General features: G+C 45.6%; 1 protein-coding gene across 1 annotated transcript in view; it reads right to left on the reverse strand.

Moving 5' to 3' along the window:
* The window catches only part of ghrhrb (growth hormone releasing hormone receptor b), a gene marked incomplete at its 3' end in the record, with an annotated part of 186751 nt that overhangs the window by 150886 nt on the left and 9282 nt on the right, over positions 1-26583 (reverse strand). Inside the window, exon 2 of the mRNA XM_084308376.1 lies at positions 11573-11681. Coding sequence (XP_084164502.1) covers positions 11573-11681 — 109 coding nt within the window. The remainder of the gene's footprint in view (positions 1-11572; positions 11682-26583) is intronic.

Raw genomic sequence — 26583 nt, forward strand, 5'->3', positions numbered from 1 at the left:
AATATCACATATAGTGGAAACGCTTATATCTCCGTGAAAACGAGTCTGCTTGTCCTAAGACTGATAACATAGATTCCTTACCTGACATCAGATGGTATCCAAATGGTATATTCCAATTCCTGATCACCATTTGAAAAAATCGATAATTGTATTGATCCAGCGTGTGTACAGTAAACACATATTCGCTGTGGCGCCAAGGTTCCAGAATGAACTCTGGTAGACCCCGGTTACATCAGTGAGAAGTAAAATGTGGAGTCAGAAATCCGTTCTCCCATTCACTTTCATTGAGTCCACTCCAAAAGGGTGATTTACCATCTGGGAGATGATAGGGGGCGCTTGTTTCACATCTGAGCGCCGGCGGTGCCTGGATATCCAACGGTAGGCTCGCTTGATGCAATCTGATTTCAGATCGCTAATAAAAAAAGAAATAAAAAAAAACGAGAAATCTCGTGATGGGCATTCAACAGTCGGGGCGTAAACCCGAGATATCTCGGGCGTGGCATCCAAAGTGTTAAGGAAAAATTTACGTGAAGAAAAACGAGTCCTCTCAAGGCAAAAACAAAACAACCCGAAGGCGATGAAAAAACAGAGTCAACGTAATAATGTCACGGTTCGAGTACCGTCAGTTAAGGACTCACCAGGGGGCAACTGCCGAACGGGCAATTCAAAAACACGGATCCTAGGAAAGAGAGCGAGCGCCCAGAGAAAACATCCATGGGACGGTGGGGAACGATGCAACATCTCACACAGGAGACACGGGAGTATACGGCACGACCTCGCAACGAACAGAGGGAAGCCTGCCCATTTAAGCTCTCCAGGACGAGCAGATTGAAATTCCTCTTAGGTGCGTGACGAGCAAATCATCCTCAGGTGCATGGTGCATGCAGTGCCCATCCAGCCCTCACAGTGTGTCTCTATTAGTCGTCCCCATCGTCCGGTGGAGGAAGTGTGTCTAATGCGGTGATCTGTGTCGGTTAGCACCCTGGCCGCGACCGGATTTTGGAAACAATAAAGATTCTGATTTAATTGAAAACATCAAGCCCATGCGACATCTGGACACGGACTCGAGAGGACGCTCGACACCGAGCTCTTCTAAACCTCCCTGAATATTCATGCCTGCCACGGTTCATTAGCGATAGTGTCACACAACCGATGTGTTTGAAAATTCTAGTCCAGTTCTCCAGCTTCCAGATTTCTCTGGCAGCTTCTTGCAGCTTCAGCGCAGGCAGAGCGGCCCGGCAGAGCCGGCGTCTAGGGGGGAGGATTTGGATCTGCGTGATTGGGTCGGTAAGGAGGACCGGCTGAGGCTTCCTCTCCCACCGGACACTCCAGCAGACCAGCAGCAGACTCATTCACCCCAATCAGCCTTTTAGTTCAGGCTTCATGAGCGCCGTTTGTCTTTGCTTCGGATGATCAGAGGAAAAAAGACAAATGATGCACTTAATTCTGAGCGACGTTGCCAGCTGTACGACTGCGCTCGGAGGCCACTGGGAGCCGGACGGCCGACTGAATCACAGGAAGTCTACTTCTTCATGTTGACCTTTGTCACAAATTAAAGGGTAGAGACTGAGTTACGGAGAGAAGAGACTACAGTAGCTTGCACACCTGGAACGAATGGCGGCTTTCTTGTACAGTAACTCACGCAATTCTTCAAAACAAAAAGAGATCTCATTCCTCCACAATCTCTTAGTTTCATTTCGTTTCATGCACTTGCACACAGAAAGTATCTATAATAATAGAATAACGTTTTTAAAAGATATATTAAAAAAGTAGAAATGATAAATAATAAATAATAAGGAGATGTACCTGTGAAGGTGAGTAAGAAGCCGATGGAACTTGTATCACAACCTCGCCCACATTTACACGTTACATTACAACCTTTGTAAATACATTATAAGTTGTTATTATAATGAAATAATAATAAAATGACAAAGTTACAAAAGATTGTGTAAATAGCAGAGTGATACAACAATATTTATTTATTTACTTTTGTTAGTTGTTGTTCTCTAATAACTAAGGTAAGCAATCAGATGTCTGAGTATTAGCAGCTGTCGGAAATCAAAAACATATTTTACTTTAATTTGAAATACATACAGGTAGGGAAATGAATGACCCCCTATGGACCTGCCTTCATGAGGCAGTGTAGCTGTTTTGTCTTGTGCTGTTAGTTAGTAGGAGTGGGTTTGGGAGTTGCTGCTGAAGCAAAGCTGGAAACACACATGTTGAACAAGCAAAACACATATGTTTATGTTTATGTTTATTTAAGGATCCACCGTCTTGTTGGGGTCCTGATCATAGATATACAAGACTGTAAAATGCATATGCCTAGCACCTGAGGAAGCAGAAGCTAAATGCGTTGTGCAATAAAATAAGCAAAAACCAGTCCTGAGGAGTGTGCGGTCCCTTCTTTTGAAGGTATTCTTCGTTTAGCTGTATATATCTCTCTTGCGCTGACCTGCACCTCCAGTCGGGGGCCAACTAGATGTGCATGAGTCTTATTTAGTTTATAAATATATATATATACACATACACTCATATACATACATACATACATTCAAACATACACACATTCTGTATAAACATATACACTTACACACACACACATACACATACATACATGTGTACCTAAAAGAAAAACAATCAACCTAAACAGATACACAAATGAGAAAAGTTAAAAACAAGATCCCATTACAGACGCCGAGACCCTGACACTGGTAACGTCGAACTGTCCGACTACATGCCAGCTGGATCAGTTACCCTCCCCACTCCTCCAGACCATAGCACCAGACATCCTCCCATTCCTAACTGCAACCATCAACTCCTCCCTCAACTCAGGGGTGGTCCCCACCTCCCTAAAACAAGCCAGAGTCACACCGCTCATAAAAAAACCAACCATGGACCCCACCGCCATAGGCAACTATCGTCCTGTCTCTTTTCTCTCCTTCCTTTCTCTTTTTTTTTATTTGTCTTTTTCCCCCTCCTTTTTCCTCTGATTTTCTCCCATCCCAATGTTAGTCGTTATGCCAATTCCCAATCCCCTTCCTGGTCGCTGCGCACTTACCCCCCACAGTCGGTCTGGGAGAGTGGAGGCTATCACGTGCTTCCTCCGACACACGTCTAGCCAATCAACCGCTTCTTTTCACCTGGCAGCGCGGACTCTCACTGAGAGCGTGTAACGTGTGGAAGGATCACACTACCGCCCTTAGATCCTATCCGCGCTTAGCAGGCGCCCTTCTTCTTATTGCAATCCAAAAGCTTTGATAATCCAAACGTCTTCAAGTTGGTAGCCCGATTGAAATGTCCCAAGAGGCAAAGAGGGTTAGCCTTATTCTGCTTTCTTGATGAAAATATGCAAACCACTGATTAGATCCATTTAGAGATGATTTGGGTATTGTCCGACAACGGCACGAAGCACAGAGCACAGGGAGGCTTCAGGGAGGCAGTGTCAAGTCAAGTCAAGAGTTTTATTTGTCACGGCATACAAGTATACAATGAAATGCGGGGGGTCTTGCCCGCAACGATTGTGCATAATACAATAATAATAATATAATAATATAATAAGAATCCAATAGTACAAGTAATCAAAGTAGGGCATATCGGTATATGTACATGAGTTTTTACAGAGCATGGTAGGACATGCTAGGTCCTGTGGTAGTGCAATACATTGTTAGCTACGGATGAGGCACTGGGTCTTTATGTACACTGCTATACAATGCTACAATACAATACAATCTCAAGTTATACTATACTATTCTTAAAGTGACCTTTCCTTTTGTAAAGTGACCATAAGTGTGAGCGTGTGCAGCATGAGTGTGTGTGTGCTCATGTTAAAGTGGCTGCTAGTGTGTGAGCGTGTACAGTGTGTGTGTTGTGTGTGTGCTCATGTGTGCTTGTGTGTGGAGAGTTCAGTGTTCAAGGCTCTGATGGCCTGGGGGAAGAAGCTGAGCCGAAGTCTCTCTGTCCTAGTTGCTGGTGTTCGCAGGCGTTTGCCTGACCGCAGCAGCTTGAACAGGCTGTTGTTGGGGTGGTGCTCTTGTTATATAGGACCTGCAGGGGTAGTAGTGCAATACCCGTGGTACGCTCGGCTGAGCGTACCACTCTCTGTAGGGCCTTCTTGTCCTGTGCCGTGCTGTTTCCATACCAGGCAGTGATGTTTCCAGTCAAGATGCTCTCTACAGCTCCGGAGTAGAAGGACTGGAGTATCTTCCCAGATTCTCTGAACTTCCTTAACTGTCTCAGGTGTCCAGCTCTCTGTGTTGCTATCAGCTTGGCTGGTCGTTCACACTAACACAATTGGCAGTGTTAGGGGTGGGAAAGCTGATGGGTGGGTCCTGGGTGTTGTGGACAGCGACCCCTACAGTTCGGTCGGGGCGCCTGCACAGCGAGGGTAGGATCTGGAGGGAGGTAGTGTGACCTTCCACACGTTACACTCTCCCGGTGAGAATCTGCGCTGCCAGGCTGGCTGCCGGCTGGCTGCACATGCGTCGGAGGAAAGCATGTGACAGTCTCCGGCCTCCCGGACCAACAGTATGGGGGAGAGAGCAACAACCAGGAAGGGGGTTGGGAATTGGCATAACGACTAACAGTGGGATGGGAGAAAAAATCGGAAGGAGGGGGGAAAAAGATAAAAAAAAATTAAAAAAAAATGTCTCAAGTGGTAGAGGCGCTGCTTCGCCTTTTTTTTACGACTGAGTCTATGTGTGTTGTCCATGTCAGATCCTCTGAGATGTAGACCCCCAGGTACTTGAAGCTGCTCACCCTGTCCACGGTAGCCCCGTTTATCCTCAGTCGTGTGTGTGTCCTGCTGTCTTCTCCTAAAATCCATGATCAGCTCCTTGGTTTTACCAATGTTCCGGAGCAGGCTGTTGTCCTGGCACCAGCGTTCCAGTACCTCAACCTCCTCCCGGTAGGCCTTCTCGTCGTTGTCCGAGATCAGCCCCACCACCACTGTGTCGTCCGCAAACTTCACTATGGAGTTTGAGCTGAACTTGGCCACACAGTAGTCATGTGTGTATAGTGAGTAGAGCAGGGGGCTCAGAACACAGCCCTGGGGGGACCCGATGCTCAGGGTGATGGTGTTGGAGGTCTGACCCCTGGGGCCTTTCACTCAAAGCGGAGCTCAGACCCAGCTCGATCAGCTTGTCCACCAGTCTGGTGGGGACTATGGTGTTGAACGCTGAGCTGTAGTCAATGAACAACAGTCATAGCCCCCCTTCTGGCAGTCTAGGTGAGAGAGGGTGCTGTGCAGTACTTGGGAGACCGCATCATCAGTGGACCTGTTTGGCCTGTATGCAAATTGCATAGGGTCCATATCACTGGGGATCCTTAACCAGCCTCTCAAAACATTTCATGGCCACAGAGGTGAGTGCCACCGGTCTGTAGTCATTGAGACCTGTTGGGGAGGATTTCTTTGGTACCGGGATAATGGTAGACATCTTGAAGCAGGCAGGTGTCACACGCCCAGGTCAGGCCCGACCTGGGAGAGTCAGCACCACAGACATGAGGTGAACAATGGTCTCCTACCACCATCTGGTGGTCACCCGCAGATGGTGCGGCCCAGTACATTGGACATGCTGACTAATGTTTTAATTTTAATTAATAGTATGATTAATGTGGTGTCCTGGTGTGTGCTGTCCTTGATTTTCCCTTCCCTGGTGTGATGTGGTTCACTGTTTTGGTTTTGTTTGTCATTGCTTTGTGTCTAGGTTGTGTTGTGATTCTGTGTACCTCCAGTTTCCCCCCATTCCTGTCCACGTTGTGTTGCTCTGCTTTTATTCTAGTAAGTGTTAGTGCTTTGTTGTTTTGTATTGTGAAGTGTTGTAAGTAGTGTCAGTATGTTATTTGTATTGCACTTGGTTCCCAAGTAAAACTTCCCTTCTCCAAGCATCGATCCTCGTCTCTGCCTCCGTTCCCTCTCTGCAAACTGTGTTCTAAACCTTCATTTAGCAACCCCATCGTAACAGAATGTCGCCACCATTAACGAACGCAGCAGAAAGGGCAATCGGTACCATAAAGATCGTCCAGAGCCTGATGGCCGGTGACATGCAGCATTACTCACCGGCCAAGTGGGTGTTCCTGCTCCAGATGATCAACAAGGTCGCCACGGAGAATCTGACACTGGAGCCAGCGATGCGGGAGATGGCCGAACGTCCCCAGTTAGCACAGCTCCGCCTGTTAGCTCCGCTCCTATAGCTAACCAGACGTCCACAGTTAACACAGCTCCGCCCGTTAGCTCCGCTCCTATAGCTAACCAGACGTCCACAGCTAGCACAGCTCCGCCCGTTAGCTCCGCTCCCATAGCTAACCAGATGTTCCCAGCTAGCACAATCCCCACTGCTAACCTAGGCTCCAGGTTCACGGTGCGCCTAGTACCTGAGACGGACCAGATGTCCCTAGCTAGCATTGTCCCTGCAGCTAGTCAGGTTTCCTTAGCTAGCAAGCCTAAGAGGGCTGTCATGAGAGGAGCTGCTAGGTTTTCCCCGACAGCTAGCCAGGCCTCCCCAGCTAACCAGGCATCTACAGCTAACCCAGGCCCTACTGTTAGCTTAGCCTCTGCAGCTAGTCAGGCCCTCCCAGCTAGCATTGTTCCTACAGCTAGCCAGGCCTCCCCAGCTAGCACAGTTCCCACTGCTAGCTTAGGCTATGCAGCTAGCCAGGCTTCCAAAGCTAACACAGTCCCTACTGTTAGCTTAGCCTCGGCAGCTAGCCAGGCCCTCCCAGCTAGCATTGTTCCTGCAGCTAGCCAGGCCTCCCCAGCTAGCACAGTTCCCACAGTGAGTCCAGGCCCCACAGTTAGCCTAGCCCCCGAGGCTAGTATGGCTAACAAGACCTCCACAGCTGGTCCAGCTTCCACGCCCAGTCCAGCCTCTACACTGGGTCCAGACTCCTCATCCCCGGATCCTACACCACGCCTCGCCGCCGAGACCGTTCCGGTATCCGCGCCCTGCCCGGCCTCTACACCTGGTCCGGCTGCTGTGCCGGCTCCCGGCTCCTCGACTGATCATGGCTCCCCGTCTGGTCCAGCTCTGCGCCGTGATCGGCGTCCTGGTCCTCGCCGTGGTCTTCGCTGTTGGTCTGCGTGGGATCCTGCTCCGGGGGTCGTCGCCGCCGCACCTCCGTTCCGGCTCTCCTGAACCGGTTCCTAGTCCGGCGGCTGGAGGGTCTCTGGTCCGGGATCCGGCTCCGGGGTCCAGCTCCCCTTCCCGGGCTTCTACACCTGTCCCCACCCCCCCTCGTCGGGCCTCTGTTCCCAGGTCCAACCCCCCTCCCCGGGTCTCAGTGCCCATCCCCACCCCCCCTCGTCGGGCCTCTGTTCCCAGGTCCTGCCCCCCTCCCCGGGTCTCGTCGCCCGTCCCCACCCCCCCTTGTCGGGCCTCTGCTCCCAGCTCCGGCTTCCCGCTACAGCTCCCTGTTTCTTTCCCCGCCTCCCCTCTCCGGGCCTCTGTTCCCGTCCCCACCCCCCCTCTTTGGGCATCTGCGCCCGTTTTCAACCCCCCTGGCTGCTATGCCCCTCCTGGGTTTTTTCCTCTGCCTTCCGGCCCCAGTTCTCAGGGTCCTCGCCCTGGGTTTTTTCCGGGGTCCCGGCCTCCTGCGTCGCCTGTGGGCGGACGATATTTTCAGGGGTCTGGAAGCCCCCCGTTCGGGGGGAGGTACTGTCACATGCCCAGGTCAGGCCCGACCTGGGAGAGTCAGCACCACAGACATGAGGTGAACAATGGTCTCCTACCACCCTCTGGTGGTCACCCGCAGACGGTGCGGCCCAGTACATTGGACATGCTGACTAATGTTTTAACTTTAATTAATAGTATGATTAATGTGGTGTCCTGGTGTGTGCTGTCCTTGACTTTCCCTTCCCTGGTGTGATGTGGTTTTGTGTTTGTCATTACTTTGTGTCTAGGTTGTGTTGTGATTCTGTGTTGGCCAGGTGTTTCTCATTGTTAATTAGTTGGAGTATTTAGGTGTCTGTCTGTCCTCCCTTCCTTGTGGCGACATACCTCCAGTTTCCCCCCGTTCCTGTCCAAGTCATGTTGCTCTGCTTTTATTCTAGTAAGTGTTAGTGCTTTGTTGTTTTGTATTGTGAAGTGTTGTAAGTAGTGTCAGTATGTTATTTGTATTGCACTTGGTTCACAAGTAAAACTTCCCTTCTCCAAGCATCGATCCTTGTCTCTGCCTCCGTTCCCTCTCTGCAAACTGTGTTCTAAACCTTCATTTAGCAACCCCATCGTAACAGGCAGGTACCACGGATTCCGCCAGGGATTAAATATGGTGGTGAACACAGGGGCTAGCTGGTTAGCACAGGACTTAAATATGCATTTACATTTACATTTACATTTAGTCATTTAGCTGACACTTTTATCCAAAGCGACTTACATGTTCTGTACGACAAGCCATCAGGAAGGGCACAACTCTATCAGCTGAGCAACAATGTTCATCAAAGTGTTGAGTGCTACAGTGTAGGTTAGTTTATTAGGACAAGTGCATGACGGTTAGTTAGGGTTAGATATTATTATAATTTTTTTCAGATAATGGTTGAAGAAGTGCGTCTTTAGTCGACGGCGAAAGATTGGACGTGTTTCGGCTGTCCTAACTGGGGTGGGTAGTTCATTCCACCATTGTGGGGCAAGGACTGAGAATAGGCGACTTCTCTTTGATGACCCTCCCGGAGCTTGGATAGGAGTAGGTCTGAGGCGGCCAGAAGATGCAGAGCGTAGGGGTCTTGAGGGTGTGTAGTTAGAGACCATTGACCGGAGGTAGGCGGGAGCGGTTCCCTTTGCCGCACGGTATGCTAGGTCGAGGGCCTTGAAGCGGATTCGTGCAGCAATGGGGAGCCAGTGCAGGTCCCTAAGAAGTGGGGTGACATGGGCCGACTTCGGTAGGTTTGAGATCAGGCGGGCCGCTGCGTTCTGAATGAGTTGAAGAGGCTTAGTGGCAGTGGCCGGGAGGCCAGCAAGCAGTGCGTTGCAGTATATGCGTCCTGTTATCCCATCTGGGCCAGCAGCCTTCCTGGTGTTCACCCGCATAAATGCTCTTCTCACACTTCCGTCTCATTGTTCCGTCAATGAGAGAGCGTCCCCCCCCCCTCCACGATAGCCGGCGCGCCAGTGATGTCACTAGCCGGTGAGCTAGTGTCGCCGCTGTTTGCACCAAACCGAGCGTAGAAGGAGTTGAGTTTGTCCGCGAGAGAGGCGTCGTCGCTCCCCATTGAAGGGGCGCTGACTTTGTAGTCAGTTATCGTCCGCAGTCCCTGCCATAAGCTTCTTGTGTCATTCTGTGCCATTTGTGCCTCCATCTTGTCAGCATACGTCCTCTTAGCAAGTTTAACAGCCTTGCGCAGAGTATAGACTGTAGTCTTGTACTCCTCCATATTTCCTGTCTCTCTGCCCAGGTTGTAAGCAGTGGTGCGAGTTTTCAGAGTTGCTCTGATAGTACTGTCCACCCACGGTTTCTGGTTCGGGAACACCCTCGCCTTTTTTGTGGGGACGATACTATCAGCTAAGGTTGCTATGAAGCTAACAACAGTGTCTGCGAACTCAAGTCAAGTCAAGAGTTTTAATTGTCACGGCATACAAGTATACAATGAAATGCGGGTGGTCTTGCCCGCGACGATGTGCAATACAGTGGTACAACATATAATAGAATCCAATAAAAATACAGTGGTACAACATATAATAGAATCCAATAAAAAACAACAGTGCAATAAACTCGCTGACGTCACTGGCGCTTCCTTGGAACATTCCCCAGTCTACGTCCTCTAGAGCGTCCTGAAGCGTGGCCTCTGATTGGTCAGACCATCTCTTTACCTCACGTGACACGACGGCGTCACGTGATCTCAGCCTGTAAACAGGATAGAGAAAGATGGAGTCATGGTCCGATGTGCTTGTAGCTCCCGCTAATGGAGGAGCCGGTACAGGAGCCGGCTCTGAACGGGGTGTAGCAATGATCCAGCGTGTTTCCTCCCCTGGTGGAGCAGGCGATGTGCTGAAAAAAGGATGGCATCACTTTCTTCAGATTCGCCTGGTTGAAATCGCCGGCTATGATCATTGCTGCGTCCGGGTGCTTGATCTGGTGGATGTTGAGATGTCCCTGTAGCTCCGCCAGGGCCCTGGCGGTGTTCGCTTGGGGAGGGATGTACACCGCCGTCATGATAATGGCAGTGAATTCTCTGGGGAGAAGAAACGGTCGACATTGAATGGCCAGATGTTCCAGGTCCGGGGAGCATGAACTGGAGAGTATCTTTATCTCCTTTGGGCTTACCCAGCCATTGTTCGTAAGGAGACAGCCACCCCCGCCGACGCTCTTACCGGAGGCTTGAGTGTGAGGCAGCGATAGGAACGGCCTTGAGGCCTTAGGGAGAGGAAAGAAATGCGACTCGTCTCTGCGAGAGGTGGGATCCAACAGTGGATCACATCGAAGTCTCTTTAATTTGTATTTATTTTATTTAACTTTTGCTATTTAATAACATCTGGGAATTGCTTGTGGATAATCTAGGCCCCTAATCACATGAGATTGACCTGTGAGCCATCCACTCCACAACCCTCCCTTCTCTCAATCCCCCTCACCTCCTACTTTACTTACTCCCCTCTCTGCCCCCTCCCTTTCCCTTGTCATGTGTATTCGTTGTTGTCCTTCGTTGTCCTTAGTTGTAATTTGTTTGTCAATGTCTAGTCTGAGGCCATGTCCAGACTTAAACGATTTTGGTCGTTTTAGGCAAAGTATTTGATCGTTTGCACCTTTCTGCCACACAGGACTGCATTCTGGCAGCCTGAAGACGGTACTTTCTGATACCAGCTCCCAGAGTGTGCAATTCTGAAGACAAGACGCCCCCCACTGCATCACCATCTTTACAAGCGATACGCGTCTTCTCCTGAACTGATGACATGCGCACACACGCGCTGTGCTCTCTATCTGTCTGAAGCGGAGCGGGGCTCTGCTGTGCTTACACTTATTACACTGATGCAATACACGATACTAACTAGAGATTAGCATCACATAGCTGGCCTTTTTCTGAAAACCCAGTTTGCTAGTCAAAATGACTGGACACACACAGGGACAAGTTAAACATCAATCAATACATTTATTCCAACAGGTAGTTTGAGCTGCATGTGAGCCGCGGTCTTTCTCTCCTCTCCTTTGGAAACTAATGACGTTACGTTAGCTCGAAAAGCACAGAACCGGCCGACACAAGTTAAGCTGCTAGCAAAAGACACTATAGCACTTCCGGTCGGGGGTTTTCAAAATAAAATAAACAGGAAAGACATTTATTTTGTAAGTTTGTAGCATGCACTTATTATCTTGAGACGTTTTCGTTTTTACGGAAACCTTAAAACGAAATGAAAACTAAACAGATCAAAATCATTTTAGTCTGGACAAGGCCTGAGTTCCCCCCCTCCGAGAGGGCAATGAAATGTCACAAATCTTCTTATTTTACTACACTTATATTTTTATTTTGCACTGTAAATACTTAAAACGTATCATAAATAATAAAGTTGTCCCCCGAAAAAAAGGGCAAAAAGAAAAAGTGAAAGTCAAGGTGCTAGGAATATTGGAACAGATATGACACACACACACTGACCTGTCTGAGAGGAGGTGTTGTGGTTCTCCTGACTGAGTTTCTGGCTGCACGCCTCCTTCGCCTTCAGGATCTGAACTACCAGAGCACAGTCTGGGTGGATGGCCTCCGTCTGACAGGGAGAGAGAAGAAGAAAATGGAGACTTCAATCACACATGAAAACACACAGCAAGCGGTTGCCCGGCGGTTAGACACGCAGGATTTTGGCCAGAAGGTTGCCGGTTCAATCCCTAAACGAGTAGGAACATCTGGGTAGGGGAAAGTGAACAAATAACGGTCTCCCCTCCCTCACCACCCACAGCTGATATGCCCTTAAGCAAGGCACTGCTCAGAGGCCAACCGTATAAGACCCAAGGGGATCAATAAAGGAATATCTTATCTTATCTTATGTGTGTAACTGTGAGTGTGAAGCAGTCCCCAGTGACTATCGAATAGCAATTTTGTGAGTTATCGACTAACTAACTGACCAATTAGTCGTCGATTAATAGTTAGCCGAAAAGGCAAGTCATAGATTGGGATGCTGATGCAGAATGGCAAACAGTGCTGCTATATAATCACTTACCACTGCATCACACAATATCCCTACAAATTACCATGCTTTTGTCACCAGAGAGCTATAGGTGAAATAAAATGGCTTCCTCGCCACTCCACCATAGCGCTTTAATCATGAAGGAAGCCGAAATATAATCATTTACTTTATTTGTATAGCACCTTTCATACAAGAATTGCAGCCCAAAGTGCTTCACAGTAGTAAAAAAAAACATAGGCATAAAGTGCAGACATAAAATGAGGCATAAAATAAGCATAGAAAATAAAATGTTCACATTAGGAGCTAACATCTTAAGCTCTTTGTTTACGGTTTGATTGCCAATGATAAAATATACATACAGTAATAAAAGAGTAATATAGTGCAATAGTGCAGTGCAATAAATTTGTTAGGAGCAGTGCAATGAAATAGTGCATAGAAATGCATGAAATTGGCAGGAGGTGCATTTTTATTTTTAATTGATGAGTTATGGCGTTAAACGTATCCAAGAACTATCTATAAGTTATGACATTAAACCTATCCAAACTCATTTACATTTGAAGAGTCAGCCTCCCTGATATCTAATTTAAATGCAAATTAAAGAGAGTAAAGAGATAGGTTGTAAGCTCTCTTTTGAAAATATCTAGCGAGTTGGCTTCCCTGATGTTTTTGGGCAGTGTGTTCCATAGTATTGGGGCGTAGTTGACAAAGGCTACATCACCGAAATATAGAAGAAATGCAGGGACGGAACAACAGGCTTTTAATTCTGCATTCCTTAACCCTTTCACTACCACACAAAGGGGTGATAGCATGCAGGTTAAGTGATCATTATATGATTTTTTGCACCTGCAAAAAGTTAAAACAAAAGGCCGGCTGTCACAAAACAGTCACATCTAGGGACCTCAAAACCTACTCTAGAGAGGCCTTTAACCAAGAACTGGAGAACATGGACTGGTCAGATGAGCTCAGTGATACACCATGGATCGCGCTGAGCCATGGATGCACACTGAAATACTGACCGCTATGAAAACCAGAGACAAAAAATGCTCTGAACTTCATAAAAGTCAGACAAAGCTTTCCAAAAGCTCAAACAGTGAACTCCAAGCCCACATGGTTGAACAAAAAATTCAAAGAAACAGACTAAGAAATGACGTAAACACCATGATCAAAACCGCAATATATTATGTATATATTCTGTTAGGATCTATGGGTAACAGTACTGTATATTTGTCACAATGTCACAAATGTAACAGTATATACCTGTATGTCATGATGTCATGTATGTTGTGTATGTCATAAATGTCACTATGAATTGAAAATGGGGGACCCTGATGTAAACAAGACAAAAGTCTTTCTCTGGTCTGCATCCCCTTAACAATTGTGTGTATTGAGCCGTACTGTATTGTACCCATTCTGCAATCTGTTAAATAAAGTTTTTCATTCATTCATTCATTCATTTCATTCATTCATTTCATTCACAGTACCAAAGGGTTAACCCTTTCACTGCGTCAATACAGAAGGTTAACCCTTTCACTGTCACGTGACAACGGGTTAACCCTTTCACAACCACACTACATAATGTTAACCCTTTCACTACCACACTACAGATGGTTAACCCACCGTCTGTAGTGTGGCAGTGAAAGGTTAACCTTCTGTAGTGTGGTAGTGAAAGGGTTATGATAAAGTAGCCATCAAGTGTTGCTGAATTCCTTCTATTCAACTATGGGAAAACAACACTCTCTACTTAACCTGGTAGCAATCTTCTCCTGCTTCCTCATTATTCAGCGAGACTGCTGACACCACAAGAGAGGCTTATACGTATCTCTACTGCAGCTAGATTCACATACATTATATGCACACGCACACGCCCACGCACACATCCCCACACACCCCCACGATCCAGGTCTCTGCCTCTGCAGCATAAGAGCTGTCAGCTAAAGCCTGGTCTACGGCTCCCCTCCCCTGTCGAACACAGGGCTGAAGAGCTAGATGCCATTGCTTCTAAAATGGTCTGCGCTGCTCTCTGTCTATGATGAAATATGACACGCCCACTACGCAAAGCTATTACTCGTACACTGTGCTCCATTTTTTTTTTTTCAGTTTGCACAAATCTATTTTTAGGGACGAATGCGAGTGAAATGGTCGCACTGTAGAGCCCTGACACTGTGACACACACACATACTTGGTGGTATGAGTCATTTTAACATTGCTTTTCAGTCAATGAAGTATTGGGAGCTGTAATCCAGTGTGCATATATTTTGGTTCAGACGTATAGGCTACTTTTACCCTGCACCTGGCCTAAAACAGGTTGGATGCGCACACAGCTCTGTATGCATTCTACACATGCAGTTGATAGCAGTGTGTAGCTACTATTATGCCTGCAAATGAGAAATGAGCCCCGTGATCGGTTTGGAGGAGTATAGTTGATTACTCAACTATACAGATCATGTATACGGCTGCTAACTGACTGTGTGTGTGTGTGTGTGTGTGTGTGTGTGTGTGTGTGTGTGTGTGTGTGTGTGTGTGTGTGTGTGTGTGTGTGTGTGTGTGTGTGTGTGTGTGTGTGTGTGTGTACAGTGTGTGTGTACAGTGTGTGTGTGTGTGTGTGTGTGTGTGCGCACGTGTGTGTGTGTGTGTGTGTGCGTGCTCCATGATGCTTGATATGAATGTGGAAATTGAAATACATCGATATGTAAAATTTGAATCATAATTGATCAAATACAGTAGAAAAATTATGTTTAGAGTAAATTCGATTTCCGCAATCCTGTCACCTATACTATATGTGTGCCTATAAATTATGGGATGTTATTTTTTAAATGACACGTGCGTTTATTTGTGTAATTAACTTAACTCATTGGGTGCCAACGCGTAATATTACATGTTTCACCGCCAATGCTTGAGCGCCAAACACGTAATAATGTGTTTAGATCATTTGATATTTTTCCTTTGATCCCCATTCTAAACAATCATCCGGATCACTCTAGCCGTCCCTGGCTCATTTGCCTACGTTGGAATTGCAATGCCGATCTAATCTCACCAGGTGACAGTATCGCTTACCTTTTGAACTCTGATAGAAAGGGATCAGTGAGACTTCCGGTTTGGCGAGGAGCAGGTGAGCAGCTGCAGAACAGAGCTCCCGGTCCAAAATTCAAGAAAGGTAATACAAAGTTATAAAACACGATAAAAAGTAACAACTCGAAGATAAAAGAACGATGACAAGACCCAGTGCACAAAACTCGAGGAGAAGTGAGAGAAGAATGACCCCTGACAAATAAAATACGACGAAGGGGAAGGTACAACATGAGGAGATGACGCAGCAAATAATACAAGCTAACATAACGTTAGACCACAGCAAGGCCTGGCTGGAGACGGAGCTACAGTACAGGCTAACATGGAACTTAACACAATGAATATGCAAGCTAGCATTCGGATCAGGCTAGAAGCAATACAGAGCGCTAACGATGCTAACATGCAAACCAACACGCAGACTGGACTCGATGCAATACAGAATATTCAGAGGAGCATGGAGGCTAATTCAAAAGAAATAAAACAAACAACCCCCAAAAGAAGGACAAAGAGACGCTGGATACAACCGGACCAACCAGGACTCGGGCACCAAGGTCAACTGGACCATCCGAGATGCAAGCACGGAGATCTCCCGGACCGGCCAGGATCCGAGCGTTGAGGCCACACACACCAACCGGGATTCGAGCACCGAGATCAACCGGACAAGCCAGGATTCAAATAACGAGATCTCACACACCAAACAGGACTCGACCACTGAGGTCACACACACCCAGGGGCGGACCTTCCTACATGCGATATAGGCGGTCGCCTAGAGCGCCACCCAGAGGGGGAGCGCCAAAAAAATATATATATATATTTGTATTTATTTATTTATTTATTTATTTATTTATTTATTTATTTATTTATTTATTTATTTATTTATTTATTTATTTATTTATTTATTTATTTATTTATTTATTTTTTTTTTTTTTTTTTTTTTTTTTTTTTTTTTTCTGTGCAGTTTTGGCGCCCCCCTCTATATCGGCAACCATTATTTTTACATAAAAAAAATTCTAACATAAGGGTAAATGAGCCAAAAATCTAAAACGGTCGGTCGGTCTGAGCCTCAGCTTTAGGTGTTCACAGTCAGAACATGCTAGAGCGCTGTGCATTGATGGGTATCGGTCAAGTGTTTATAGAATTGAGCGTTGAGGAAAGAAAGACTAACGTTAGAGAACTATGAAGAGGCAAAAGCCATCCGGCCATCCAGTTTAAAAAGAGAAGAAAAGAAGAAGACGAGAAACGTGCCAACGTGAAAGGTATGCAATTTTGTACAACTGCCAAGACCTGCCACACCAAGAGCTTATGAAGCAAGCAGAGGCACTTGTACACACCTTAAACCATGGAGGGCAATCTGATTTGGATGGGAAGGAGCTGGCTCAGGAGTTGGACAATTTGATGTGATTGATGACTTTGCAGCGAGGAAGGCCAGAAGGATTGCACTGTAAATGGAAACCAGTAGGAGCTACAGGCTAACCTTGAAGTGTGATGATAGGGAGTGGAATGTAAATAGTTCTTTAGACAAAGTGAATTTGTAATTTTTATTTATTTGTTTGTTTATTTAGCATATTATATTTTGATTATATATGTGTAACATATTTTACAATACATAATTTTCTTTTAAAGCAAATTTGCACGTTATTTTATTGTTTGTTATTATTATTATTATTATTGTGTGTTAGCTAAGTTGTTTATTTGTTTTAATTCTTTAGTGTGCATTTTACATTTATTCTTAGCTCTTGTTCTTTCTTGTAAAAATTATAGGTGCAGTACTTTACTGTATAACTGTTAACCCTTTACTATCACACAACCGACGGTCGTGAAAGGGTTAACCTTCGGTGTATTGTCGCAGTGAAAAGGGGGGGGGGGGCGCAGTGGTGAATCTCGCCTAGGGCGCCAAATGTGCTAGGTCCGCCCCTGCACACACCGCCCAAGATTCAATACCACATATGCATATTATTTGATAGTGAATGGATGTTATGACTCGAGACACACTGCAGTGCAGATAACACACAGACCACTGGGAATACAGACAAGGTAAACACATTAGTTGGGAAAATTGGGTCTTGATTCGGGACATATAATATAAATAACACGTACTAGACTAAACTATAGACACTAACACACATGACGCACAACTAAGACGATGGGGACCATGGGGAAACACATTCGGAGACCTGACCGGGAGGCGTGTAGCTTTTCTCCAACGCGTCCGTGTTTCCAGGTTCCCGTTTTGCGCTCTGATTGGCCAGGTCATGTGACATGTGCACCAATCGTGGGACGGCAAGTTCTGCGCCTATTTCCGGGTTGAACAGCCTGCAAACTACCTAACGCCTAGTTTATCACTGGTTAAGCTTAGGCGCCTCTTTCGAAGTTGGTTAAGGTTAGGGTTTGGAATCAGGGCAGGCGTTCTATCGCCATGCTCTAAGACAAACTCTAACCTTAACCAACTTCGAAAGAGCGCCTAAGCTTAACCAGTGTAAAAACTTGCGGCCCCACGATTGGGGGCGTACATGTCACATGACCTGGCCAATCAGAGACGCGGAAACACGAACGTGCTGGAGAAAGGCTTCAAGCGACCGGGAGCTCTGGAACTGTACTATCGAAAGATAAAAATTCAAATAAAATGTTGGACAATAATAGGGGCATTGGAGAATCCCCACTGGGGAATCTCCGTCATTATAGGAGGGGCCCTCTCCAGGAGAGCCTTACCCCTCCAGCCCGCCAACGGGGGTTAAACGGGGTTAAAAAGAATTACCTGGGAAGTGCCAATTGTCTTTAGTCTTCTTCTTTTTTTTTTTTATCTGAGTTGTGTTAGAATAGCAGTTGCTTTAAATGTGCACATGGACAATTGTAAAGGACAAGAATTCAAAATGTTGGACATGAAGAGAGGCTTGGGGAATCTCCTTTGGGGGGTATCTCCATCTCTAGGGGGGGGCTTCTCCAGTGGGAGAGCCGATTCCCCTCCAAACCGCCAACGGGGGAGAGAGTGCTGATCATATAACCTATTTTACCTTCATTTAATTTTTTCTTATTGTGTTGTCGGTTTTGTTTTTTCATGGATATATGTGGTGATATCGGTGGCATGGGAGGTACAGGGATGGGCAGGCTGAGTTCAGTGGGGGGGAATGTCGGGGGGAGGGGCCATCGTTCCGGCGTTTCGACCCGGGGGAGGGGGGGGCCTTGCCTGTTGTGGGATCGGTATGGGGGGGGGTTTCCTGGGGCCCTCGGCCGCCGTGGCCTGGGCGGTATGGTCACCGGGCCAGGGGGGCACCGGGCTTGGGGTCGCGGGGGGTCGGGGGCCATTGAGGCGTGGTGCTTAGGCCTTCTGCGGACCTGGGCTTGGGGTTCTCGTGGGCCGGGGGTCGGACGGGGGCGGGTAGGGGCTCTGGGTGCCCAGATATGGATATGGGGGTGTTCTGTTTCTCTGGGAGGAGGGCGGGAGGGAGGGGTTTCTCTCAGGGGGGTCAGAGCGGCTGAGCTTTGCCCAGTGGGGTCCTGTGTGTTGCGGGGTCGGTGGGCGTGGGGTGGGGTGGGGTTCTCGATGACGTGGGAAGTAGCGGGCTGGGCTTGTGGGGGGGAGTCCCCTTCCCTCCCCTCTACGGGGCCTGGCCCAATTAATTCAAGGGTCCCGTGTCGCTGGGGGCCGGCTCCGCGCGTATCGGCCTGGGATATGGGGGAGTTCTATGGGCTTAACTCAGGGGGGGAATGTCGGGGGAGGGGGACCATCATTTTCGCGGTTTGGCCCGGGAGGGCGGGCTCTTGAATGTTGTGGGGTCGTTGTGCGTGGGGTGGAGTGCTTGGTGGCATGGGAGGTAGCGGGCTTGGCTCGATGGGGGGAGTACCACCCCTCGCTCCTCTACTGAGCCTGGCCCAATTAAATTCAAGGGACCCGTGTCGCTGAGTGCTCGGCCCCGCGTGGGACGGCCCTGGGACGTGGGGAGCCCTGTGGCACTTAATGAGTTAAGAGTCTGAATCAAATTGCGTGTTCTGAAATGTGTCAAGTCAAGTCAAGTCAAGAGTTTTAATTGTCACGGCATACAGGTATACAATGAAATGCGGCTGGTCTTGCCCGCGACGATGTGCAATACAGTGGTACAACATATAATAGAATCCAATAAAAATACAGTGGTACAACATATAATAGAATCCAATAAAAACAACAGTGCAATAAACAGGTAACATGGTGTGCCATCTCGGTATCTGTACATAGTATTTACAGAGCATATAGGACATGCTAGGTAGCTTTAGTAGTGCAATACACTGTTCCTGTTGTTTTACTAATTTAAAGTGGCCTTTCCTCTGGCCATAAGTGTGCGTGTGTGCGGCATGAGTGTTAAAGTACCTCAACCTCCTCCCGGTAGGCCTTCTCGTCGTTGTCCGAGATCAGCCCCTGTCAGCCCCTGATCAGCCCCTGTCACAGCCCCTTATGCACATGTATTGGGATTGCCCACCAGTTAAGATATTCTGGAAAGAAGTGGCCCAGCAATTATCAAATTTCTTATTTCTGAACATACCTGTACACCCCTCTGTCAGTGAAGCCAAAATTGCAATCTGGTTAGAAGTGGTGGAGAGAATAAAAGCTAGCATATGAATTGTAGTGCCTGGTTAGGAACAAGTGATAATGGATGGATTATCCAAGTGGGGGTCCGGGGGGGGGTGGGCGAGCGAGAGCATAATATGTAGGGTATTAGATAGCAAGTATTAGGTGTATATCTCGTATACTACATTTATTTAAATGGTGATTTCATTGGATGTTTACTGTTAATGCTTGTATGTCTAATTTTATGTTATGTTTAAAAGATTATTAAAAAGAAAAATACAAAAATAAAAAAATAAAAAAATGTCAAGCGCCTCAGTACATAATAAAACCATGTAGTAGAATATGTCATGCCAAAGATTAGCTCTGTTTCGCCCGATATGAAGGATATCAGGCTGCCCGGCCTACATGATATTATAACACAAACAATACCCGTGAAATCCCCTCTGCTGATCCGTGGGACAATCAAAACCAAATGTGACAGCATTTACCAGAGACAGCTGAGTAGTGTCTTATCTAACGTAGGGCTGGGTAGCCAAATGCACAATGAGAGAGAGAGGGAGGGATTGAGAGAGAGAGGGAGAGAGATAGAGAGAGGGGGGGGTATGCACAATGAAAGATAGAGTAAAGAGAAAGAGAGAGAAAGGGAGAGAGAGGGGGAGGGAGGGAGAGAGAGAGGGGGGACAGATAGAGGGAGAGAGAAGGGGAGAGAGAGTAAAGACAGAGAGAGGTAGAGAGTAAATAGAGATGGAGAGAATGCACAATGAAAGAGAGTGTGCATAAAGAGACAGAGAAAGACAGTAGCACAATGAACACAATGAAAGATAGAGTAAAGAGATTTAATTTAATTGATTGAAAACTTCAATTAACAGATTGCAGAATGGGTACAATACAGTACGGCTCAATACACACAAGTGTTAAGGGGATGCAGACCAGAGAAAGACTTTTGTCTTGTTTACATCAGGATCCCCCATTTTCAATTCATAATGACATTTATGACATACACAACATACAGATACAGTACTGTTACATCCAGACATTGATGACATACAAGATATACAAATATACAGTACTGTCTATTTACAGACAGAGTTTCTAAAAGAGAATATATACATTTGAGGGGGAGGAAACTATACTATTGAGGGGGTTGGGTGAGGGGGGGGGGTTGGACATTTACCGGGGCCAGTTTTGAATAGCTTTTTTTAGAGCGGTTTTGAAGGTGGGTAGGGATTCACATTATTTTACGGCTGTGGGTAGGGCGTTCCACATTGTTGCGGCATAATTGCGAAACGTGTTTGGTCACTTGTTTGAGCCGAATCTGGGTTGGACATGATTTGTGGAACTCCCTCTGGTGTTGTGGTTGTGGTATTCCTCTGGGGAGTATTTCGATATGTACACTTTAGTGGTGTGTAGTGTATCTTATAGACCAGGGCCCTCATTTATCAACAATTCTTAGAAAGTGTTCTATTTTAGTTCTTAACACTTTCAGTGCCCAGCGCACAATTTAGTGCTTGAATGCCCACCATCCACTTCAATGTTAGCGTTAATATCGCCTAATCTATGTTTTAAATTATGGCTATGTGTCTAATCTGCCCGTCGCTTATCAATGACTCATTTTCCAGTCAACATTGTCGAAGCGGATTGTTTTTTTATCGGTTAATTTCCGTTTTATAGCATCTTGAAAAGCCCTCGTTTTCAAGGAAAATTTTAATATTCCATAATAAACGGAATATTCTAGAATACACAAAAAACGTTCTCATTTTTCGGCCTATTTATGAATCGTTTTCAAATAAACGCTAGATTATCGATATACATGTGTACGTATGCACGCTATATAGGCGATCTGATATCTGATCTGATATATTTCCTGATCGCTCGCACAGCCAAACAGCCATATCACACATAGGGGAAAAGCTTATATCTCCGTGAAAACAGGTCTGATTATCCTAAGACTGGTAAAATAGATTCCTTACCTGAGATCAGATGGTATCCAAAAAGATTATTCCAATTCCTGATAGGCATTCCAAAAATCGATAATTTTATTGATTCAAGGCTACATACTGTAAACACATATTACACGCTGTTCTGATGGTCCACAATGACTGGGATCATCTCCGGTTACATGTGTGAGAAGTAAAATGTGGATTCCGTTTTTTTTTTCTCATCCATTTTCATTGAGTCCATTCCAAAAGGGTGCATTACCATCTGGGAGACGATAGGGGGCGCTTTTTTCACATCTGAGCTCCTGATGGGGCTGGTTTCCCAACGGTAGACTCGGTTGTGAAATATGAATTCAGATCGCTAATAAAAAAAATGTCACGCTAATTGTCGTGCTGGGCATTCATGGGGCGGGCTGATAACACGTGTTATGTCGTGGCTGGCATCCAAAGTGTTTAGAATGTGTGTACGTACAGAAAAATCTGGATTTATCACACGTGTGTACACAGGTTCTACGCACACTCCGTGTTGATAAATGCCACTTGTTCTATGCTCCGCGCTCGTGCACGATTTTACGTATTTGCATATAGCACCGCCCGTAATTAACCATATATGGTCATGAAACACCCCCATGAAATGTGGAAAAGTGGACTAAGCCGAGCGAATGCCTGGGAGAAATACGACAGTCATCTATTAACTTCCTAAAGACCATTGCTGCCTGGCAGCGCAAACACTAATAAAAACCGTTAACCACTGTTTGCCATTGGTGTCATTAATAACCATGCTGGAATATGACTGCTTTTTCTTCGTTTCATTCTATTAATACCCAGGGATTAAAGTTCTCCGTCAATTTCATTCCAAATCGCGACGGATTTTCTGTCAATTTTCTACCTGCATATGATTTGTAGAGGCATACAATCTATTTTGATGTCGGTATTAGGTAGCCTATATAAACAATAATACGAGAGCATATACAAGAACCTTTCTATTCACATAACTGCATTTGTGATGGAGCTTTGACAGCTATGGGTGGTACAGTAACAGTATATTCCTTGATCCATCTCCAATATCACGATGGACCGTGCCATGTAACCTATGTATAGCCTGCCTATGTGATCAATAAAAACGCGAACTTGAATCCCATCATCATATTTATATGTTGTGTCTGTCCACTATGTTTGTTACTTTGTTATTTCCCCCCCCTATGTAAAGCGACATTGGGTCTCTTGAAAGGCGCTATATAAAATTAAGCTATTATTATTATTATTATTATTATTATTATTATTATTATTATTATTATTATTATTATTATTATTATTATTATTATTATTATTATTATTATTATTATTATTATTATTATTATTATTATTATTATTATTATTATTATTATTATTATTATTATTATTATTATTATTATTATTATTATTATTATTATTATTATTATTATTATTATTATTATTATTATTATTATTATTATTATTATTATTATTATTATTATTATTATTATTATTATTATTATTATTATTATTATTATTATTATTATTATTATTATTATTATTATTATTATTATTATTATTATTATTATCACGTCTGTGCGGGAGCTCACAAATAGACTGTCTTTTAGTCTCAGTGAAGTTTCAACGGAGGTCATCTATTCTAACCAACAAATTGAAGTAGAAAGCATTTCGTTGTGACCAATCTTATTTGGAAACATGACACACAAAATAATAGTATTTCGCTTTTTATTTTAAACAATATTTAATCGCATTTGGAGGTGGGTGTTCTGCGTCTGCCCCCCTGTGCCAAACAAGCAGGCTAACCTCTTGTTCGAGCGTGAGCCTGTTATAATTACACTACTGTCGCTATTTTACAATTAACTATAATGAATTACGGTTCATACAGAACACGCCAGTGTTGAAACTAATGCACGGAAGCTTATTTCCGCGTATGCAGTCTCCATATTCTACCGCTGGGCGGCAGGTACGCATGGTCCGAGCTGTGCGTATATATTAGAGCTGGGCTGTTAACGGCGTTAACGTGCTGCGTTAACGCTATACTAGTATTGCGCGATAATATAATTAAAGCATTAATCTCTTTTTCAGGAACGCCCTGCTTCACATTCACACAGTTCCATTCACACCTGGGAGCTGCCCAGTACAACCACAGTTGACACCATTGGCCACTGAGCAACTCCACTGGAGCAGTTGATTCAAGCTATGTCACATAGTTCAAGTTTGAAATGATTCTTTCTGTTTTGCTCCTGAGAGTGCTAGATACTGTACTGTACTGGTAATATTATTTATTTGTGTTAACTTCTGAATAAAACAACTTATTAAACACAAGTACATCTTATTGAACATTATTTTGATATTTCATTACCAATTATCATAGCAAAACAGCTTTTTCAAACAGTCTGTAATGCATTTTGGAAACGGGAGATGGGCTCATGGTGTAATGGGCCACCTGGCCTGAGAAACATAAGGAGGAAAGAAAAAGTAAGGACTTACTTCTGGTCATTATTTGGGTAGAACACACATATTTTGAATGCCTTCGGCAGGTTTTTTTTTTTTTTTTTGAGCCAGATTAATCTAGATTAAATCCAGGATTGCAGATAGATTAATCTAGATTAAATAAATTAATCTATGCCCACCTCTAGTATATATACGTACAAAGTCAAGCACACGTTCAAATTGATAAGTCCCACACTTTGCTTAGAAATGATCGTACGCACGGGTTACGCACATATCTGTGCGTACGCAACATTGATAAATGAGGGCCCAGGCCCATTGCAAGTTGCTGTACTCTGTCATCTACTCTAAGCCATCCTAGGTTGTCCAAATGGGCAGGGGTGGGGTGGGGTGGGGTGGGTTTTAGGAGTAAGGTCAAGCAGTAGTCTGACCAGTTTGTTTTGTGATGTTTGTAATCTTGTTTTTAGTGCCTTTGATGTGCTTTGGTACCATGAGGTGCAAGCATAGTCGTAGTACCCTTGAATAAGTGCTCCTGTTAGAGTCTTCAGGGTATTCTTGTTTACCAGAGAGGAGATCGGTACAAGAATCTTGTTCATTGGTTGACCTTTTTGATTACATTGGTTGCCATTTTGTCACAGGAAAGATTTGCCTCTAGGATGGAACCCAGGTATGTAATTTCATCTTTCCTTGTGACAATATTGACACCCACTGTAACAGAGAAGCCGTTGGCCTTGCTGAGTTTGTTATTTGATCCAAAGAGAATGGACTCTGTTTTACCCAGGTGTAATGATGAGTTTGTTATCAGCGAGCCAGGTGCAGATTCTGCCGAGTTCAGAGCTGAGGGCTTTTTCAACCTGTAACTTGTCCCTGTCAGAGACCAGCAGGGCTGAATCGTCCGCAAACTCATCCTTCTTCTGAGATGATGAGCAGTAAATCTGGTTACTATATGAACTGAAGAACTCATCCTTCTCCTGAGATGATGAGCAGTAAATCTGGTCACTATATGAACTGAAGAACTCATCCTTCCTCTGAGATGATGAGCAGAACATCTGGTCACCATATGAACTGAAGAACTCATCCTTCTCCTGAGATGATGAGCAGTACATCTGGTCACTATATGAACTGAAGAACTCATCCTTCTCCTGAGATGATGAGCAGTAAATCTGGTCACCATATGAACTGAAGAACTCATCCTTCTCCTGAGATGATGAGCAGTAAATCTGGTCACCATATGAACTGAAGAACTCATCCTTCTCCTGAGATGATGAGCAGTAAATCTGGTCACTATATGAACTGAAGAACTCATCCTTCTCCTGAGATGATGAGCAGTAAATCTGGTCACTATATGAACTGAAGAACTCATCCTTCCTCTGAGATGATGAGCAGTAAATCTGGTCACTATATGAACTGAGCTGCTCTGGAAACACCTCAACAAACTTGGGGTACCACCCAAGTTTCTCTCCATCCTTCAGCAGCTACATGACAAGATGCCAGAGTCCAGACGGGTGAACTCCAGTAAGAATCCTTTAAGGTTAATGTTGGGGTGAAGCAGGGCTGTGTCTTGGCTCCGGTGCTCTTTAATCTCCTCCTCTCTGCTGTCACCTGCCTCTTCCACCGAGCCCTGTGACATGAAGACGGTGTCCATGTGGAATACCGCCTTGATGGTAGTCTCTTCAACATCCGCCGGCTCCAGGCACACACAAAGACAAAATCCTGCCAAGTATGTGAGCTACAGTACGCTGATGACTGTGCCATCTTAGCTCACAGTCCAGAGTCTATGCAGCATGCTCTTGACACCATATCCAGCCTGTACCAATCCTTCGGTCTCCAAGTCAACATACAAAAAACCGAAGTTATGTCCCAACTCACTTCCCGAACCTCTACACCTCCCAGTTTTCACATAAACGGTGTTCCACTCAAAACAGTGGATAATTTCACCTACCTCGGCTCCACTCTGTCCTCATGCTGCTCCCTTGACGCGGAGATACACACACGTATCAATAAAGCGGCATCATCCTTTGGACGCCTACGCAGCAGGGTTTTTGAAAACCGAAACCTGAAGATCAGCACCAAGGTTGCCGTTTACAATGCAGTATGTCTCTCCACTCTGCTCTATGGAGCAGAATCCTGGACCCCATACCGCCGGCACATCACCAACCTGGACGCTTTCCACATCCGTTGCCTCCAAAGGATCCTCGGCCTGACCTGGGAAGATCGAGTCCCCCACACAGACATCCTCAACAACACCAACTCAATCTGTATGGCCGCAGCTGTGGCCAAAAAACATCTTCGTTGGATAGGGCACACCATACATATGCCTGACCACCGCCTGCCCCGCCAAGTCTTCTATGGCCAACTGAGAGGAGCAAAGCGGGCTGCTGGAGGCCAAAAGAGACGCTTTAAGGACTACACTAGGGACCTCCTAAAGTGTGCAAACATCACGCAGCTTGAAAATCTGGCACTCGACAGATCAGCC

This window comes from Notolepis coatsorum (assembly GCF_963971535.1).
Source record: "Notolepis coatsorum genome assembly, chromosome: 2".
Classification (NCBI taxonomy): Eukaryota; Metazoa; Chordata; class Actinopteri; order Aulopiformes; family Paralepididae; genus Notolepis; species Notolepis coatsorum.